At 36.4% G+C, this 21,590-nt stretch overlaps 4 protein-coding genes across 4 annotated transcripts; 3 read left to right on the top strand and 1 right to left on the bottom strand.

Annotated features, from left to right (window-relative positions):
- Window positions 1-716: 716 nt before the first annotated feature.
- On the top strand, window positions 717-2,079 carry BCIN_02g00014 (hypothetical protein). The gene has a single exon (XM_024691005.1). The coding sequence runs from the start codon at window positions 809-811 to the stop codon at window positions 1,961-1,963; it is 1,155 nt and encodes a 384-aa protein (XP_024546775.1). The 5' UTR covers window positions 717-808; the 3' UTR covers window positions 1,964-2,079.
- Window positions 2,080-3,266: 1,187 nt separating this feature from the next.
- Window positions 3,267-5,679, bottom strand: BCIN_02g00013 (hypothetical protein). The gene is made up of 4 exons (XM_024691004.1): window positions 5,361-5,679; window positions 5,188-5,286; window positions 4,456-5,129; window positions 3,267-4,381 (listed from the first exon to the last, which is right to left on the bottom strand). Exons 1-4 carry the CDS (start codon window positions 5,519-5,521, stop codon window positions 3,972-3,974), a joined length of 1,344 nt encoding a protein of 447 aa, XP_024546774.1. The 5' UTR covers window positions 5,522-5,679; the 3' UTR covers window positions 3,267-3,971.
- Window positions 5,680-14,147: 8,468 nt separating this feature from the next.
- On the top strand, window positions 14,148-15,042 carry BCIN_02g00012 (hypothetical protein). Its single transcript, XM_024691003.1, has 4 exons — window positions 14,148-14,344; window positions 14,417-14,523; window positions 14,577-14,636; window positions 14,726-15,042. The coding sequence occupies exons 1-4, from the start codon at window positions 14,253-14,255 to the stop codon at window positions 14,821-14,823; spliced, it is 357 nt and encodes a 118-aa protein (XP_024546773.1). The 5' UTR covers window positions 14,148-14,252; the 3' UTR covers window positions 14,824-15,042.
- A 1,485-nt stretch (window positions 15,043-16,527) lies between these two features.
- On the top strand, window positions 16,528-21,534 carry BCIN_02g00011 (hypothetical protein). Its single transcript, XM_024691002.1, has 2 exons — window positions 16,528-17,276; window positions 17,435-21,534. Exons 1-2 carry the CDS (start codon window positions 16,686-16,688, stop codon window positions 21,284-21,286), a joined length of 4,443 nt encoding a protein of 1,480 aa, XP_024546772.1. The 5' UTR covers window positions 16,528-16,685; the 3' UTR covers window positions 21,287-21,534.
- The last annotated feature ends 56 nt before the right edge of the window (window positions 21,535-21,590 follow it).

Here is a 21,590-nt window from a genome sequence, read left to right as displayed (position 1 = left end):
GATAATCGCGGCTCGGTGTTACAAAGAAACCGGGTTTACCCGGGTGTATTAATCAATAAGAATAAAATCGAAAATTAATTGATTTTCCAGAAGAAGAACCCCTTCTCGGTTAGCTTGGATAAGCTTAAATACTACTCCTTTCCTCTAATAATCGAAAGCCAAGGGTACTGTGTGAATTAGGTGAGCTGGAAGCTTCCACACTCTTTATATAAGATAAAATTTGTGAATAAGTAGGCTGCGCAACGGGTACCCATGGGGCGGGTAATGACCTCGATGGGTAACCCGCGGGTTATCTGTGGTGGGGCGGGTAATTCAGGGTTTGGGATGGGTAACCTATGGGGCGGATACAGATTATTCGCGGGTTATTCATTTACCTGTATATTGTATAATATTTTATAAAATCAGTATAAATTTAAGTTTGGATTATTTTTAAATGGGAATAGCTTCAAATTTAAGCGAAAAAAGTGGAGAATTACTCAATTACCTGCGGATTATCTACAGATAACTTATATACCTACGGATAATCTATATATCCATGGGTAGGTAGGTTATCTGTAGATAACCCGCGGATTATCTGTGATGGAGCGGGTAATTTTAAATCTGGATGGGTAACCCGCAGGGCGGATAGAACCTCTGATGAGTACCCGCGGGGCGGACTATCCGCGGATAACCTATGGGTACAGATAATTTTTGCGCAGTCTATATATAATTGGGACGGTACTCTAAGGCTCATGGTGACTCCGTAGTAACAGCTAGCTCCCTTCCAAATCCATCTAATCGCCCTCTCTTATCTCGTACGCCGGTAAAGATGCAAGCACGTATAGGGCTCTGGGTTTCTCAGGGCGGTCGTCTCGACATCCGCCAGCAACTCCCTATCAGTCCGTCGATGCTTCAGCCGGACGAATACCTGATCCGCGTCCTCTACAGCGGGCTCAATCCTGCGGACCAAAAGCATTCAATTTTCCTGGGCATCTGCGACCTCGTTGCTGGGTACGACTTCGCGGGCACCGTTGTAGCCCGGGGCTCTGACAGGCTGAGTCTCCTGCCGGGGGCTTTGGTCTGTGGTCTGGCACGAACGGGACTTTGCATTGGCAACCAGCAATCAGGGCTTCATGGCGCCCACCAACAGTTCCTCGTTGCCTCGGCGAAAGGCGTGTTTCCGCTTCCTGCCCACACTTCAGACGAAGAACTCCAGGTGTTGGCAACCATGCCTGCCGTTACCGCTACGGCCGCGGACTGCTTGTTCGGGCTGCTGGGGCTGGATGCCACGCCTAGTGCGAAGAATAAGGCGCCTCTGCTTGTCTGGGGGGGCGGCTCTGCCGTTGGCCACGCCGTCATCCAGTTTGCGCGCGAGGCGGGAGTAGCACCCATTCTTGTGCTGGCATCACCACGTCATCATGAAGAGCTGAGGCGTCGCGGGGCGACCCGCTGCTTTGATTACCGACATATCGACACCATCCGCCATCAAATCTCAGAGGCCATGCGCGAGCTCTCCCCCGGTAGTCATGATGAAGGCTGTCTTCGCCTCGCCATTGATGCCACGGGCATGAACAATGCCGATATCTACTCCATACTCGCCGATGCGAGCGCGGAAGCGCATGGTTCTACGGACCGTGGCGCGGCGCGACTTGTGTCTACCGTGGGCGGCCCCGGGGATATTCTCAAACCTTTTGCGGCGGTGATCTTTGGGGAAGATGTGCATCTGGGTGGCGGCCGGGTGGTTCGCGCACGGGTAGCGGACGGAGCAATCGTCGCGGACAAGGTTCGATGGGCCATCCGGCACTTGGGAAGCCAGTTCCACCAAGTGCCGGTCGAGGTTCTCGATGGCGGATGGCCCGCCCTGATACCGGGCGTTACACGAGTTAGCGCTGGTGGTATGTCCTTTGGTAAGCTAGTTTTCAGAATGCCACAGGAGGAGGACGAAGGAACCGGCTCGGTTGCAGGCGCAGAAAAGCTGGTATGACGGGAAGAACGAACATTAAGGGCAAATGCAGACATGTGATTTAAACAGAAACATTAAAGCGGTGATATTTAAGATAAAATGTGAACATGTTACAAATTTACTATTAGTCGCTATTACTGCTTCTATTTAAGCTGGAAGACCTTCTGTCGAAAAGTTATCTCATAACCATGCCGAACACCACAGGAAGAAAACACTCCCTGACCCTAGTATTGAAAGACGATGAGCCTAATAGCCGGCCCCCTTCATGTTGTAGGAAGCGAATGTGCAACAGGAGGGGAACTGATCATTAAACCGTATGAAACTTAAGTATGCAGAAACAGGCAATATAAAACGCCGGCGAGAAGAAACGGATTACGTACCCTCGATGGAAGCATTACACATCGACAAGCAGCAATAGGTGCTCGAAAGGAATTTTGACTTTGTCGCTAGCCATTGCCTGTTGCCTACGACCTACTATATTCATTTAAAAATTTTATATATAGGCTGCACAACAGATACCCATAGAACAAATAATAATCTCAATAGATAACCCGCGAGTTACCTATAGCAAAACAAATAATTCAAAATTTGAAATAGATAACCAACAAAGTGAATACAAAATATCTACAGATTACTCACCTATTTGTATATTATATAATCTTTATAAAACTATTACAATATAGCGATTCACTTTATTTTATTATATACAACTACTTCCTCTCTGCTTGATATATGCGAAGGCTTTTCTTATATGATCATTATTATTTTCTACTCTTTTATAATATCCACAAGTACCTATAGATATATAATTTATATATATTATATAGTAATAATTCTATAGTTATAGTATTACTCTATATGTTAATCCCTAAATATTAGAAATGCTATCAGAGGTTTAGTGTATACTAGTTCAGATCGTTTTCTATTCGAAATATCAATATTATAATTCTAATATAGAGTATTGCTATTCTAGTCCTAAATGAAAAATTTTAAACTTTTCTAATTGGGAAATTTCTAAATAAGACTGAAATAATAATATTTTCCAAAAAATAGAAACTGAAATATCAAAAATACTATTTAAGATTATATTAATTGTCAGATAGCGATCACCTGATTGAGTTTATATAACAGATCTACTGTTTCGGAAATACTCTCCGCTATTATAAATTAGTAATAAAATGAATCACCTCTAATATTAATTATATTTTTGATATTTAGATTATCAATATACAAAATGTTGCTATATAAAGTCATTATTATATATTATATATATAAAAGTCAAACAGCTTATTTATAAAGCTGAGATTAATCGTGATTTTTATTATAATAAAACTAAATCTTAAGCTAATAGAATTTATTAAGTAATACCTGTATTACACACACTTTAATTACTCGACTCATAAAAATGAAATACTAGTATCTACAGCCAGCCGTTGATTGATAGGTATAGCTTTTTTCATCCCTAAGCTATCTATACCTATGGGTACCCGTAGCTAGCCGTACTACCCTAGTCACCTATTACGACCACTAACCTGGATGACGAGACACTCCCTACTTCGGCTTTTCAATCGAGCCATACTACCCTGGCACCTACTGTGGACTGATACTGAGATGCATAGCAGGTGATTAAACACCCAAACAACTCGCCGAACGCAGATACAGAGAGCATATTGGAGGGTGAGCACCCTAAACCGATCACGTGACGATATCCCGAAGGATAAAATGATCTTACTCTAGCTGGATTCTCTTATAATGAACAGTTCAATCAATATAATCACTCATAGACCATTCGCTCAATAATTCCTAATAAGCGTGAACAGTTTTTTAATAGACTTCTCCCGAATCAACATTAGTTACTTCGCGATAGTTCGTAACAAGTGATTCTTTAACTAACTTGAGATGCACTACTATGGAATCAGTCATGCCGCACCGGACTCGCTAGCTAGGATCAGTTTGTGTGTGCAGAATAATTCTAATGGTGGAAAAAGAAAAGCGGTGTAACACAACTTATCCCATATACCATAATGTACTATATGTTCATTTGCTGACTAGGATTTGAGACCCATGTCGATAAGTCCTCGGTCCACTCCCTACATGGACTCGTCTCCAAAATCTTCTGAAGATTTTCCCATTCAACCGAATTTGGCCCAAAAGACTTCTTCATCTGGTCTTCACACTCATCCAAGGCCTCAGTAATGAAAACCCATGAGTAGCTTTTGCGCAGGAAATCTACTCCTTCTGCGCTCAATTGAAGATCATCGAATGCTTGACCCATTGCTCTACTCTCAATGGCTATTTGCTCGGCACGAGGCTTCCGGATCTGCTCAAAAACATCAAACCAGTTCGTAATGTTCAGGCCTGGCGTATGGCTGCTAGACGCTGCAGCGAGCAGAACGCCCAAAACATAAGCGTCTTCGACTGCTTGCGAGCCACCTTGGCCTTTGATAATAAAGTCAGCACACGAATATGTCAGGTCTCCGTGTTTGATCCCTCTTATTAGTGAATAGACATACCTTGATGGGGCAACATAGCATGTGCTGCATCCCCAATAAGCAGTATCCTTCCATTCCTCCAGCTCGTTATCGGTTCTCGTTCATACAGCCCAAAAATCGACGTGCTTTCGCCCAGCTGAAACATGGTCTTGGGATCCGTGTGAAACTCCTCAATGGCGGACATAAAGTTCGCCATATCGATCTCATCATCCCTCGCTTTCCACGACTCTTCCCATTCCTTGCCCCCAAAAGCCGGAATGATAGCCCCGGCACATACCGTCTTGCCACGCTGGATGGGGTATGCCACGATGTGCTTTTTTCCTGGTGCGACCCAGACGTTACCGTGTTTGCAATAATTTTGAACATCTTGCGGGAGAGCTGCCATTTTGACGAGGCTTCGCACGACGATCTGGCCTGAGAAAATAGGTTTCTCCTGATTCCAAGTTTGGCGCACCTTTGAGCGGATTCCGTCTGCGCCAATAAGGGCAGATGCGGTCACCGAGGTACCATCTTCGAAGAAGGCCGTGACAGAGTGAGGGTCCTGAGAAATACTTTTGAGGGATTTGCCTAGATGAATCTGGTCACTGGGGAGGCAGCTGGCGATCGTTCGGACGAAGTCGGCACGGTGGCAGTAGAAGCTACGTTTAGCAGTGTTCAATTTTCCTGTGTAGCCGACCTCCCCAGTGTCGTGATGTCTGAGGCGTTAGATTGAGGATCCTAAGTTTACTTGCAAATACAAAGAGAGAGACCTACCTATAGATGAGATTGACACGGTCCACTGGGCGAGAAGAAATGCTATCTAATACCTCGCCAACGCTTAGTTTCTCGAGGAGAGCTGCCGCATTAGGACCGCTAAGTTGCCAGAAAAATGTTAGTAGAATATTTTAACATATGGGCTCAATTGTAGAAGTAGCGTGATAACTGACATGGCAACTCCAGCACCTAACTCTTTAATAGAAGTATTTCGTTCGTATAAATCAACACGAATGCCGAATCGGCTGGCCGCGAGTGCTGTTACCAGACCACTGATGCCACCTCCCACTATAATGACACGAAAGTCGTTCGAGGGGAGAGTAGTAGCAACCATTGAATGATGCACTTTGCACTGGACGTGTGCGAATACAGAAGTATAGTAATCAAGTGTTTAGGTAGTTCGGGAGTGTTTATTTCAATGTTGATCAGCTTATAATCTAACTGAGTGTGAGCGATAGTAGTACTAAGAAGCTTTTACTAACGCAAGTGGCCGAAAGTTTAATTGCTATCCGCCTGCAAATGATAAACTTTAATTACTATCAGGCCACTAATCGTAATCTTTAATTACTGTCCACCTGCAAATGAAAAACTTCGATTACTATGCGGCCACGAATTATAAACTTTAATTACTGTCCACCTGCAAATGAAAAACTTCGATTACTATGCGGCCACGAATTATAAACTTTAATTACTGTCCACCTGCAAATGAAAAACTTCGATTACTATGCGGCCACGAATTATAAACTTTAATTACTGTCCACCTGCAAATGAAAAACTTCGATTACTATGCGGCCACGAATTATAAACTTTAATTACTGTCCACCTGCAAATGATAAACTGCAATACTTAGACTTACTATTCAGCTATTCGGCAGCCTTAGCGGGCCTCTTAGTTGACTAAAAATCAGACCAGCGCATGTCGCTGTTTTGTAAATAAACATGTCTTTAATATTACACTCGTTAAGAGAGTCTCTTACTATAGTGAAACCTCTCTATAAGGAAAACAACTCTATAAGGATATCCTTAAGGTCTCAGTATTTTGATTGGATCAGTAGAATCATTAGGATTAGTTTTCACATGATAAATATATCCGGATTTTAGATAGGCTTAATTGAAAAAAAAAAAAAATGTCACTAAAAGGACCCGTTCGGGACTAGTCGGAAGGAAATTACTACCATGTCAGAATTAAGTGGAATCTCCATACAGGGATACTACTATTCATTCTTAAAAAAGACTATAAAAACCGGTATTCTTAAAGAGAGGTTTTACTATAGTGTCATACGAAAACTTATAAGCTATGCCTCCATACCTCGAGGGCTTTGATTCTGTTTCAAGTCTGCTGCCGGCTCTTCTTCCTTACTGGCTCCTTAAGCCTGTCAATAGACAAGCCCTGGGCCCCACGTATTTACTACGTCCAGGACATGGTACGCACTTAATAAGTCCCTTAGGACCATACCGGGTAATCCTCTCGCATATATGCGGTGCTATTACTAGGGGCCGCGGATAGGGTATTTCCCGGGGGTCAAAGCGTGGCTTTTATGCTTTGCGGATATTGTTTATAAGGGCCAGCCCTTGAACCCCGGAGCCTCACTACGTTCGAAAGTTACGAATCCATATCATTCTCTATACATTATCAGAAAAAGAAGTTTACAAATCTTTATCCCGTAGGACGTACTCCTTGCATACCTCGTTCCAATTTCGATTTTTAACTTTTCGTTTGGTTTTCAAAGTTTTCAAAGCTTTTAAGAGTATTAATAGACTCTCTCTCTAATAGGATTCTCAAAGAATAGAATCGCTTTAGCAAATTGGTGTGCTGAAATCTACATCTACAGCACTTTCGTGGTCTTGATTTTGCTATGTAAATTTTCGAAGAGCGTGATGATTTGTTTGGCTAAAGCCCCTGTCCGTTTCGGGAAAGCTCGATCGCTTTTTTGTGTGTTTTACAATACTTACCCCGACAACCTTCAGCGTAGAAGTCTTGCGCTGGCTTCCGCTGATCCATAGGGAGGAACCGCGCGGGCCGTGCTGGATGCAGAGTAGATAGTGGGGGAGAAGTGGTAGGGGGTGGGGGTGGTTGAGGTGCGGTCGCTGGCGCTAGGCGTATTTCGGATGGTGTCCGATGGGAGTACGGTGCATATCCTAATTTTTATCTCGCCGCCTTGAACTTATTATAAATCCAATCATTTTGCCCATACAAATTAATCCTTAGCTTCAAAAGCAGTGAGGCGAGAGTTAGAGCGCTAACCTCCGTGCTGTGACCGATATCCCTGATGTGTGCGCGCTCTCATTCCGCTATTTCGATTATTTTAGAGTTTAATAACAATTTCAATCTATCCCCTAGACTGCCAGTTACGGCCGTGTCCGCTTAACGGGGATCTGAGTGACCAATCAGACCGTCGGAATTTCTCGAAATCTCGACGTTTTAGGATTATATTCTATGATAACTGTTGAAACATTTATTATCATTATATAAATGAATATTATACTCTTTATATCGTTATATACTTATATGCCTTTTATTTTCCTATCTATAATTATTTCGTATTTGTTTTAAAATTATTCTTTTTTAATTATAAAATTAGCTTTTATAAGTTCGACATTCTTTTGATTTGTTTATATAAATCAATTAATATTAAATAGTTTGTCAATTATCCTTTTGTTACGTAAGCAGATACAATAGGAGTTGTAAGCTTTATCACTACGCCACACATACAATTTGTTTAAAAGGCATAGTATTAGGGATCGAAGTCCTGATAGTTTATTATTATATATATATACTTATAATAGAGCTTTCTTTTTTTAATCTTTTCATTTCGAAAAGGCTAGTATAGAGATGATTATTTATATACATAGTTAATCATATGATTTATAATAATAGATTAATATTGTTTTATTATTCAATATTTTTATTATTAATAATTCATTATTAATGAATTTAGAATATTTAATTATTAAGTAGATGTATTTTTGTTTTTAATGAATTCAATTTTTAATTATTTTTCAGTTCCAATTAAAATAAGTTCAATTACAGATTCCAGAATGTAATCTACCGGATAAGATTCTTGATATTTTGTTATATAAGCAGATATAATAGGAGTTGTAAGTTTTATTATTATGCTATATATGTAATCTGTTTAAAAAACATAGTATTAGGGATCGAAGTCCTAATAGCTTACTACTATATATATATACTTGTAATACCTTTTTATAAGAGGTTTCTGAAAACCATTTTTTTTAGTGATTTTATTATATTATATTTTAAAGCTATTTCTTTATAAATCAAATAACGATTAGTTAAAATAGTAATCAATAGCTATTACATTATTACTTATTATAAAAGCGTAGAAGATAATAACGATTATATAAGAAAAGTCTTTATTATAAAGGAGCTGAAGATGATAATGATTATATAAGAAAAGTCTTTATATATATCAAATATAAAGTAAATAGTTATATATAATAAAATAAAATGAATCGCTATATTGCGATAATGAAATAAAAAAGGCGATAAGAATTGATTATTTAATTTTTTAAAAATCAATTTAGAAAATAGGAAATTTAATAATATTTTTAAATCTATAAGAGTAAAATTATAGATATTGAATATTAATAATATATAATTTTGAAATTATATATTTTCATTTTCACATTCCTTTTTATTTTAATTAATTGATTATCCTAATCAATTCAAATCAAAAATCCAAAGAACGTTTTAATAATATAAAAAAAAGAAAGCTAAAAAAACAAAAGGAATTATAATATACTAGCCGTCGGGGAAAAAGAATTTTTCAGACTATGAATTCATAAAAGCTTTTTGTCTTTTTTTTAAGATATATAAAATTTTATTTTTATTTCTTTAATCTTTATGAGGTATTACGACGGATTAATAATAAGCTGTAGAATCACCAACGCATAAATTATAATAGTATTATAGGCCTCAATAATTCAATTATAATATACCAAGGGATATTAGGTATTTAAGAAAACCTTAAATTTATATATAATATTAATTATAGAATACTTTAAATCGTAGAATATAATTCTTAAAATAATAAATCCTAGAAAAAATAGAATACAATAAACAAAAAAGGTTTTATTAGAATTAATAATGTTCTAAAAGATTAGTTCTAGGATAAAAGGATAAACTAGAATAATAGGAATTATAGAATAAGTATTATATAATCAAAAGTCAATCGATTTATCGATCGATTTATTAATCAACTTATCAATCGATTTCAATACAAAAGTTTATATAAGGAATGAGTTTCATTATAATATAGAGCTTCGTATTTAAAACAACAATCATTAGTTTCATTACTATAGTTATAAGAATTGTATTTAATTATAATCTTATTGAATTCCTATTTGTAATCTAATTTAAACTACTTCGAGAGATCTCTAAACACTTTCATATGACCCTAGAGGCAGCTCCTGTAATATGATGGCCCCTAAGCCGCCGATCCTCGCTACGCTCGAGATTTAATTATAAATAATAATAATAATAATAACTTTGATAATCTCTCGCCTTTAGCTTGTATAAAAACATCGAAAATGGAATTAAGTTTTAAAACCTAACTCCTATACACCTAACTCCTATACACCTGGTATTAACGTTTTATCTGGTATTAACTCAAATTTAGAGGTTTTAGGGTCTTTTATATATATATAATTATATTTTTATAATTCTGAGAAAAATTCTGATTTAATAATGATTTTTTTATTTTGCTAGCATTCTTTCTTATTAAGTTCTATTTTTAGAATTTTACTTGGTATTAATTAATATCTCGTTTAATTTTAGAGCTAGCTTATTAAAAATAGCTTTTTTGGATTTTTCAAAATAAATCGAATTGAATAATATATATTTTGTTTAAATCGGGTTTAGTTCGTTTTTGATTTAGAAAAATTAGAATTTCTTGATTTTTAATAAAACTTATTTAGGATTTAAAAGTTGAAGGATTAATGTTTTTGAAAAAGTTATAATATATTATTATAAATAGATTTCAAAACTGAATATTTTAATATAGCTTTTATTATATATATATAAAATTTTATTTTTATTTTTAAGATTTATTTAATATTAATAAAAATCATTTGATATTAACTCATTTCTTATATAATATTGGAACTAGTAATATAACAATATTATTTTTGAAATATTTAAAGAATTTTGAATTATATAATATTTTCAAATTTTTGAGAAACCAATTTTTGATTTCAATTATATAATAATTATATAATATTAAATTGGAGTTAGAATTAAATTTAAGTTTTCGAAAATGTAAAATTGAAAAAAGTTTATGATTTTATTAAAATTAGAATTGAAAATAAATTCGTAAAAATTAAAATCTAATATTATTCCAATATTTAAAATATATATTAATATTTAATAAATCAAATATATAAAAAATTATTATTAATATTTTATTTAATATTAATCCAAATTTAAGATTTTTAGGGTTTTCTTTATATATATAATTATATTTTTATAATTTTAAGAAATTTTTTGATTTAATAATGATTTTTTTATTTTGTTAGTATTCTTCCTTATTAGATTCTATTTTTAGAATTTTATTTATTATTAATTAATATCTCGTTTGATATTAAAACTAATTTATTAAAAATAACTATTTTGAATTTTTTAAAAAAAATCGAATTGAATAATATATATTGTATTCAAATCGAATTTAATTCGTTTTTGATTTAAAAAAATTAGAATTTCTTAATTTTTAATAAAACTTATTTAGGATTTCAAGATTAAAAAATAATATTTTCGAGAAAGCGATAGTATATTATTATAAATAAATTTAAAAACTGAATATTTCAGAATAGTTTTTATATTATATATATAAAAGTTTATTTTTATTTTAAGATTTATTTGATATTAATAAAAATCATTTAATATTAAATCATTTTTTATATAATATTAAAGCTAGTAATATAAAAATGATATTTTTAAAATCTTTAAAAAGTTTAAAGATATATAACATTTTCAATTTTTTCAAAAGCTAATTTTTAGAGTTGAATATCAATATTGTATAATATTCATATAATTATAATCCTTATTTTTGAAATTTATAATCTTTATTTTTGAAACTTATAATTCTTATTTCTGAAATCTATAATTCTTATTTTTTAAAATCATATGATATATTTTGATTTATAATCCTTATTTCTAAAATCTATAATTCTTATCTTTTAAAATTATATAATATATTTAAATTTATAATTCTTATTTCTGAAATCTATAATTCTTATCTTTTAAAATCATATAATATATTTAAATTTATAATTCTTATTTCTGAAATCTATAATTCTTATCTTTTAAAATCATATAATATATTTAAATTTATAATCCTTATCTCTGAAATCTATAATTCTTATTTTTTAAAATTATATAATATATTTCGACTTATAATTCTTATCTCTGAAATCTATAATTCTTATTTTTTAAAATTATATAATATATTTCGACTTATAATTCTTATTTTTTAAATTATATAACATATTGTTACGACGGATTAGTAACAGGCTGTAGAATTACTAACGTATAGACTATAATGGTATTATAGGCCTCAATAATTCAACTACAGTGTATCAGGGGACAATAGGTACCCAAGAAAAGCCTTAGATATATATATAGTATTAATTATAAGATATCCCAGAAATATAAGATATAGTTTTTAGAATAATAGATTCTAGGAAATATCAAATATAACTTTACAAACTTTTTGTGAAGTTATATTAGTAAGATTCTAAGGAATTAATTCTAAAATAAAAGATAAACTAAAATATGGAAAGATATGGGAATTGGTATTATATAATGAATTGTCCCATTAATCCCACCAATTATTATTAATAGAATCAATAAGATCCCATTACTCCCACCACTCCCGGTAAATAAGATCAATAGGATAATAGAATATAAAGGTTTATATAAGGAAATGGGTTTTCTTTTATATAAAGCTTTATACTTAAAATAATAATATTATAGCGGAATCAGGGTTAGGATTAAAAAGCCTTAACACCCTTTTCTCGCTTAAATTACCGAATATGGAATGGATCGAGCGCATTGACATTTATTGACCCCATCAAAAAAAAATATTTCACAGCTCGGGCTTGCGAAATAATTGCACCCTTCAAAATCTTCAAACTCTCAAAATTCTATATTTCTCGTCTTTGGCCTGTGAAATGCATCTACTATTGGAAAAATCGAAAATCTCAAAATTATGTATTTCACGTCTCCGGCCTGTGAAATGCATCTACTATTGGAAAAATCGAAAATCTCAAAATTCTCGAAAATCTCAAAATTATGTATTTCACGTCTCCGGCCTGTGAAATGCGTCTACTATTGAAAAAATCGAAAATCTCAAAATTATGTATTTCACGTCTCCGGCCTGTGAAATGCGTCTACTATTGGAAAAATCGAAAATCTCAAAATTCTCAAAATTATGAAAGTTATGTATTTCTCGTCTCCGGCCTGTGAAATGCCTCTACCATATTAATAATCGTCACATTTTGAAAATTCTCAAAATTATGTATTTCACGTCTCCGGCCTGTGAAATGCATCTACTATTGAAAAAATCGAAAATCTCAAAATTCTACATTTCACATCCCCGGCCTGTGAAATACGTCTACTATTGGAAAAATCGAAAATCTCAAAATTATGTATTTCACGTCTCCGGCCTGTGAAATGCGTCTACTATTGGAAAAATCGAAAATCTCAAAATTCTCAAAATTATGAAAGTTATGTATTTCACGTCTCCGGCCTGTGAAATGCCTCTACCATATTAATAATTGTCACATTTTGAAAATTCTCAAAATTCTCAAAATTATGTATTTCTCGTCTCCGGCCTGTGAAATGCCTCTACCATATTAATAATTGTCACATTTTGAAAATTCTAAAAATTATGTACTTCACGTCTCCGGCCTGCGAAATGCCTCCTGCCTTTCAAATTTCGAAAACTTGAATGATCTTATTTCACGATCCGGGCTCGAAAAATAAATTGCACGCTTTCGAAATTGATTAAAGTTATCACAATATAATTATTTATTTCCTTTTGCCTTTCGCTTTTCTTTTATTTAGTTTAGTTTCCAATTTCCAATCTGAAAAGAAAACTCATTGAACTTATTACAATCACAATGCGACGCATCAATATTGATCGAAATGGTCAGCGAGATGTTGCTACAAATCAAGATTTGGCAGACATGTTCAATGCAATGTGCTGGTCAATTAATCAAAAAGCGCCTGGTCTACTTGTATTGTCGGAGCGAATCAACTTTGAAGAGCTCGCTGCATTTGTTAGCTCTGCTGGCTCATTGATTGTTGGGATCTCGTCAAATCGCATTTACCACTTTCGAATCACTGCATTTCAATCCGATGAGGCAGCAGATCGCAATCGAGTAAATAATGCAGAGAGAGCTTTGCACGCTTTGAAAAACGCATTTCAATTTGCAACCACGATTACCATTCACAATCAGAGCGTTTATCAATATTTCCCATATGTTGATAATAAAGAAGGGCGTGGCATCGATAGCAGCCGGTTCGCTTTGAACTTTAGCGATAGGATCGTTCAGGAGATTCGATGCGCTTTTATGAATGGGGATTTGCATTGCTCTGCGTTTGATAATAATGATCATGAGGTGGAAGGTGTTATTAATTTAATTAGAGGGAGTCTTGTATCTGATATCATAGATTATTTTGATGGGACGAATGTCATGGAGCGGTTGGCACAATATAATGGATGTCCAGGCTGCAGTTATTTATTTTCTTTTTGATTTTTTTCTGGTGCGATCAGGAGAGCATCGCTTGATTTGTCACAGAGGAAAAGGGGAGGAGTGTGCGTGATAGATATTGCAAGAGAATGAGAATTATTGAGCTTCGTTTAGGAACAATATTTTAAAACACCAGAATATAAAGATCTTTAATTTTCTTTCGAATTTATTTCAAAACCTCAAAGTTCAATTCAGCACATCCTCTAGATTCAAGATTGCCTTCAACGCTTCAAAATTTACTACTACTTTCACCTTTTCTTTATACTATTTTATTGATAGTTCCTGCTTTTGAGAATGGAAAATTTCCTTACAAAAGCTTTAAGTCCAACAGGAGCACGTCGACTTTACTGGCTTGCAATATCGCCATGCACTAAACAAGAGTTCTGGTTAGTTATATCACGATTCAATTATTTTTACTTTTATTTAAAACGCGGGTCGAAAAAGCTAATATAGGAAAGGGATCATATAAATGGAATTAAGCTCTGGTCGCCTGAAGAACCGAATAGTGAAAATCTGTTTTATGATATTTTTTCGATCGAGATGTATTTGAAAGCTGTGAAGCCAGGTATGTACAAATTGGTATTGTAGCTCTTTATTTACTAATGAAGCATTCAATAGAAAGTAAATGGGTTGAGCTGCCACCCGAGGATTTTTATATTGGAATTGCTCATTTATTTGGTAAGGAATCTTAGATGCTTCAAGTTTACATTTGATCTTCAAATTGCGCCCTCTTTCAAGTGCACATTTGCTAATATTGAGCTGCCTAGGGGAGGATGAGCTTTTTGAGGAGGATGAGCTTTTTGAGGAGGATGAGCTTTTTGAGGAGGATGAGCCTTTTGAGGAGAATGAGCTTTTTGATTTTTAATAAATTGGTTTGAGTGGGTAGTGTAGGTGTGAATTATTCGACTATTGGAAGGGCGATATTCTTAATGCGATGGGGCTTTTTGGAAATGTTAAGCCCGGCTTGAAATTTAATTTTGGTTGTGAGATTAACTTAATCGTTTGAATGGCATTCAAATTGCTTTGTGCAAAGGGAGTTAATTGCTTCGGTTTCCTTCAGCTCATCCAACATGAGGGTGTGTCAAATAAAAAGTTTTTGATATTCTATCTTGCAGTGTTAATTCAATTATTGAATGATTAAATTTCGGTTGAAGTTTGATTCGGCTTTGATCTATTGAGCTCGGTTCGATAATAGGTAATGTATGCGATTGCATCACCGATAGCACTTACGCTCGCTCTCTACTTAGCAAGCAATATAAATTCCTTACTATCAATATTTTTATTCAGTTTGATTGATTATATGATTTTAATCACTATTTATTTGCTCGTCAAAATAATATTTATTTTATTTCAATTAGTAAAATGAGCTAATGGAGTCGCAATGGGTTCTAAATTTGATAAATCAAAAAGGTCAAAAAAGGTCAAGGAAGAAGAAAAAAAGTGGGCTGAGCGTGTATTCTATAAAGGTGGGTGCACTCAATTGAAAGAGCGTGCAAGCTTGATTCAATTTTTTCAGTTTCGATCAAGCTCTCAATCTAAATGCAAAAGCTCAACCTCTCTCCTTCCACAATGTAGGTTGAACCCTCTATTTTATTTTAATCAATACATTTTCAAGCATCTTACTTTAAGCTTCCAAGCTATATTGCGATTTTGCGCTTTCCCTCGAGGTGAATCAAAACTGTCACTAAATAAGCATGTCTGAAGAGTCTAAAACGCAATCGCCCCCGTCTAACTTATTAAAGAATACATTATCAGCTTGTTATAAGTTTTGGAAAAGAAGTGAGGTCTTTTTATTACTTGCTAGTGAATCAATGCCTTTACTAACATCTTCAAGATAAGCAGCCTCACTTCAATCACCCAAAACAAATCATTCACTACCCGACTAAAGGATTGGCTTCGGAATACTGGGTTTGGTACATTGAACGTTGGATCTCAGAACGACAACCAAAAGTCAAGCGCTCCATTCGTTATACAAACCCTTTCAGTAGCAGCGATCCAAAGGCTCACGAATCGCCAATCCAATATTCCTTACTTTCCCAAATCGATGCTTTAGCCAATGCAATTCAGATTTCCTCGACCGCTTATAAATCTCTCTATCACACTCCAACTCAATTCTCAAATTCATCCCTTCAAGAAAGTTGCACTAGGGTTGATGCCTCAAGCACACTATCGAAGCAAGTTCCCTCTATAAATCCAAAGCCAGCTGGCTCCATTGATTTGATTATTAACTCACAAGCAAAAAACAACTCCTCAACTGTATTTGAAGTTCATAAATCAAAAAAGGAAATTTTAAAAGATAAGGAAAAGACGCAAATTGATAAAATAAAAAGCGAGCAAAAAACTACATTCAAAATCCAAAAACATTGCAAAATCGATCAAAAAAGAAAAAAGCAACAAATTCAATCTCGAAAATTTATCTCCTCAAGAAAAAAAGGGCCAATTGCAAAAGGCGGCGAGAAACAAATACGGGAAATTGTTAATCGAAATATTCCATCAAAAGCTCTCACTCGAACTCGCGATTGTTTAATTGATAAAAAAAAAAGAGTTCTTGAAAGCAAAGCAGCATTTCGGTTAAGAAAGCTCGAGCTTGAAAAAGAGGAGAGGGAGAGCAAGTGGGTAGCAAGCATTTGGCGCGAGGAACAAAAGCAATTGCATGCAGAATCGTTCTTGAATTAACGCAATTCGAAACGCTTTAGAGATTGCACTTTAATCTTTATCAATTGGAAAATGCCTTTGAGCGCTCTAGCTCCAAATGACGAGCTTCCATATCCAATGGAAAAAAGCTCTGAAAAACGACCCTTGACCCCAAGCGCAACTCAACAATCGCGAAAGAGACATTCAATTCCAAACTCAACATCAATTGCAATTTCAAAGGAAGGAGCAGATAATTGTTTTTTAAATTCTTTAAATGATCATGAGAGCGATCTCCACTCCAATAAAGTCAATAATCCACAACCTCAAGCTTTGAAAATTCAAAGCAGTCGAGATGAATTTGCTAGATTGGATTCGCTGCCTCAAAATATGAGAGGTGCAATTTTCGAAAGAGGGCAGCGGAATCAACAATACTCAAGCGAAAAGAGTAGCGCGAATCAATCAATCCTTGAAGAAGATCACAATAAGTTGATGGATGATGCAGCTAATGAATATAGTAGCAATTGCGATTGGGATAGTAGCAGCAATGTCGAAGAAGGTCGCTCACAAATTGGAAAAGCTTTTAACCCCTTTCAAACCCCACCACTCACTCTCGCAAATCTTAATTCCTTTCAATTTTCCTCAATCCAAGATCGAAATCCCTACTCACAAAAGAGTTCCATCAGAGTAGGTGAAGAAGATTTTTCCCTTTATTCATTTGAGCGCTGCTCGCTCAGGTTTTTTGATATTTCTCGAGCCGGGCTCGAAAAATACATTTTTATCAATTGCAAGCGATTATCGTTTCAAAGTTTAAATTGAAGCTAATGTTTGTTATATATTTTAAGCGGAATTATCAATCCCCATTGCATCAAGCGGAATTGCTTCAGGCTCAATTACTTCAATCGCAATTGAACCCCGCTTCAAGGCTCACTCCTGAAGCTTTAAATTTCGAAGGGATTCCTGATGCAGCAGATATTGAAGGGAGCTTTGAAATTGATACAAGCAATCAGAATGGCTCCCCTTATTTCGAGCGCTATTCTGAGAGCAGCAATCCATTGCCAACTATTGAGATTCGAAAGGCATTGTCTGATGCGGATTTTGCTTTTGACGAAGAGTACTACTCCACTGATGATGATGAAATAGAAGTTAGCAATGAGGAGGCAAGGGAGGCAGCGCAAGAGTTAATTGATCTTGGAAATCAAATTGAAGTGGGAAGTGAAGTGGATAGCGATCCTTTTGGTGAAATATCTGATCCTTACTCTTTCAATGCGTTCGATCACTTCTGTGCTCACTTTAGAAATGGATTTTTTTGTGAGGAAGTTGAACATGAAAAGATATTTCAAAAGCATCATGAGGAAATGTTTAGGAGCGGCCAATCTCACTCCAATCATTGCATCAACCTTCGTCAATTTGCAATTGAAAGAAATCCATATCGGGAGCAAAACGAGATTCCAAATTATCTCGGCAAAAGGCACCTTCAACGTGGAAAGGAGATATTCACAGCATCAAATTTGCCACGTCAAACTTCAAGCAATCATTCCCTGATGGTGGATCACTTAAGTGAAAGGCAACTTCGCACTATCTATGAAGGCACCTATCATCTTTCGCGTATACAAAGCAATCAAGGTTTTGGAGTTACTGATCGCTCTTTTGAACGAGCCGAATCAGTTGCAGAGCCCCTCAGCGATGACGAATATTGCATTGATTCAACTCGCACCAAGCCCCCTACATTGTGCATGTTGAATCATGAGCTTGAGGTTTCAGCAGAGCAAACCCCTACAATTACTGTAGATATTGATAGTATGTGTGGGGAATTCAAAAGTTTAGCTGCGATTAAAACTGGGTGGATTTACTACCCTTATACGAATGCTCCATTAACAGGTCGCACCCATGGCGTTTACATCAAAATTCCCTACAATTTGCCCTTTGATTCAGATGATCACTATTTAGCAATTGCTGATTTGAACCCCTTTCGATTCGATGCAGAGCACGCTTTGTTGCTCTCCCCGGAAAAGATTCCTCATATTTTTTTCGGCAAACTTCACGATTGGAGCTCCATCAATATCTACCTGCTTTTCCCCAACATCTTCTTTCACCGAAGGAAGGGCCTGAAGAAATCTCAGGAAAAGCACATTTCTATTTACCTTAGTGACGATCAACGCAAAATCCTACACGAGGAGGTGATCCACCCTGCAATGAGCTTCGCCTTTGATCATCACACGTCGGAATCTATACCCTCTCACTGGGAAACCATGAAAGCTCACGCAAATGCGCACGGCACAGAGCAAAATCGCCTTCGCGGGTCTCAATCTCGCTTTCAATCACTTGGCTATCGAATTAATCCAAATCAAAGCGATCAATTTGATACCTTTACTCGCGAGTGCTATCGCTTAATTGAAGCATTGGAATTAGTTGATTTTTACGGCTTGCGATTATATTTCAATGGAAAGGGCTTTAAAGATTCGGAACGTCAACCTTCATTCTCTCAATTGCACGAAACCTGGGGCGCGCGATGGAGCAAGCAGTTCAATAATGCCTTTATTCCAATGGATCGCTGCTGGTTGGACCTTGGGCGGCAGTTCACACCGGTGAAGAATAGCAATTTTGATGAGCTCACTATGCTTTGGAAGCCATGCTGCATCAAGAAATATTACGATGAGCGAGCCACAAAATGTAAAACCCGCTCCACGCTTCCTTTGGAAATATTCAACCTCGGTGGCTGCCGGGATATTATTTCTGCTACCATGACTGCACGGAAAGGGTCCAAGCAAGCTGTTGGTGGAGCTTGCTACAGTCAATTTTACACCAGATCAAAAATGCACTTTGTCACTTCCACTGTCGAAGTCTTTCAAAGTAGGGATATTGATGCTTTAGCATATGGATCAGCGCAATTGAAAGCTGTTGGCAGCGCTGGAAAAAGTAAAATGCCCACATTTCAAAATGCTGCTGATGCTTACATCAATGGAGTCAACCGCACAGATCTTGGAATTGATGAAATTGAGAAAACCTCCTGCGAACCTCGAGAGGAGCATCGAATTCGCGCTGATATTTGCTTTTCCTTATTGCGAGAATTGGCTGATCAAGAGAAAAGTGAATGGGGTAGTGAAAATTCACAAGGGAGCGTTAGCGGGATGGGGGGTGAGAATTTCGCAAATGATCTTACATTCAATAGTGAAAGTCTTGCGAGAAGTGCAAATTCAAGTGAAGGGGGCGGTTCGCAGAATGGCATTAGGGATTGGGAAATCAATTTTCTTGCACCTAGCGATGCTCGCTACTCTAGCTCAATTCCACTCCGCGCAAAGGAAACTATGTACGAAGCTAAATTGCGAAGCGAATATTTCAGAGTGCAACGAGGGAATTTCCCCAATCAACATTCTATCGCTCGCCACCTCCCTTTTTGGATTGTTCAATCTCCCATCTTTGCCTCATTTCTGCGCTCAAATGTTAATAAAGCCTTGATGGGATTCGAGCATGTTTTATCAACCTTGAATCACGAAGTTGTGAAACAATCAGCGACAGCTACTGCATTGATGTTCTTGGAACTGATTCGAAATAGCGTTTTGTGTAAAAATATTAAGGGCGCTCCACATCTTTATCAGAATCATTGGAATCGCAGGGAGTCCAATCAAATCATTAATCGCAGAGAGGGGCTTGCTTTAAATCAACAATTTTATGGAATGGGAATGGAGCGGCAAATGATGAAGTTTGGGTACGCATACTTTTGCCCCAAAGTGGATTTCAGAGCATTTCGCATCCTAGATTCATTCAGCAAAGGGTTTTTTCCCGAGCGGCCAGATTTTGTCAAGGCTCTTGCGAAAAAGAGATTGCATGCATTTAAGGTCTGGGAGGTTGATTCGATAATTGATCAAATTCAAGAGTGGTTTGAATCCATTTCCCCTAGCGATTCTCTCGCTTGGCGCCAGCATCAAGCCATCTTGGAATTTTGCACAGGGCTGATGATGATCGCCTATCGATGCGATGTTTGGGCGCAGCTGGATAGCAATAAAACTTTAAAACACCACTCCCATTCCATTTTGGAAAAGCTCATCTCGGGGCAAGTGTCCATAACATTTGATAATATTACTCAGTATGTTAGGGACCTTCCCGAGTGCCCTTCCAGCCCAGATTTGCATACTAGCAATGCTATATTTCACAAGGGAAATTTTTTGCACGTTCTCGATTATCTCTTTGGCATTAATGATGATTGGGTTGAGCCGAGTGGAAAGGTTCGAAAGCGCGATCATTGGAAGAATAAGCCCTTTCGCATAGCGTATCGAAGGGTTTTTAGATTGATTGGAGAGAGGCTAGGTCGCGAAGCGCAAAGCGATTGGCAATATCAATTCTATTGTGTAGTTCACGCTACCAATCCATTACTACCAAACCCTGATACTACTCAATTGCTTTCTCGAAAAAAGAATAATAAAGGGTACTCTTGGTTGGCTTGGAATTGGGTTGAAGATTTTCCACCTGCCGCGTGCAAATCTGGCCCAATCTCAGTTCAAGTTTTGATGCAACAGACTTCGTATCATCGCGGGCCCAAGGTCACTCACTGCAATCCTACAAAGAGCAATTCCAATTCCCATTTCAGAGGGGTCCCTCCCAAGCTCACTTTTGAAACGGAGTTTCTCCCCTACCCTTTGACGGATATGGATCGCATTATGAAAGCAAAGTGGGTTGCAAAATTGGACAGCCCTTAATAAAATTTTCAATAGGATTTCGGGACAGATTTTGAAAAAAAAAATTGTAAAAGGTACTCTTAGATAAAGTTGCGATTGCTTTAGCATAAATTGAATTAGTATAAAGGAGCAATGTGTTTTTCCTTTCTATAAAAAGAATTCCGCGAGCTTTGCACAAGGGAAGCTTCACCTGCAGCCCCCCACCATTTTTGCATTTCTCAAGCCGGGCTCGAAAAATGATTTGCCTCACTATAGCTGCAGGCCCCGCACAGAAAATCAACTAGCACATATACAATTCATATCGTTATAAAGATAAATAAAAACA

The sequence above is a fragment of the Botrytis cinerea genome, chromosome 2 (assembly GCF_000143535.2).
Source record: "Botrytis cinerea B05.10 chromosome 2, complete sequence".
In the NCBI taxonomy this organism is placed as follows: domain Eukaryota; kingdom Fungi; phylum Ascomycota; class Leotiomycetes; order Helotiales; family Sclerotiniaceae; genus Botrytis; species Botrytis cinerea.
The sequence above is the reverse complement of the archived record's forward strand: the minus strand, read 5'-3'. Positions and strand labels throughout refer to the sequence as shown.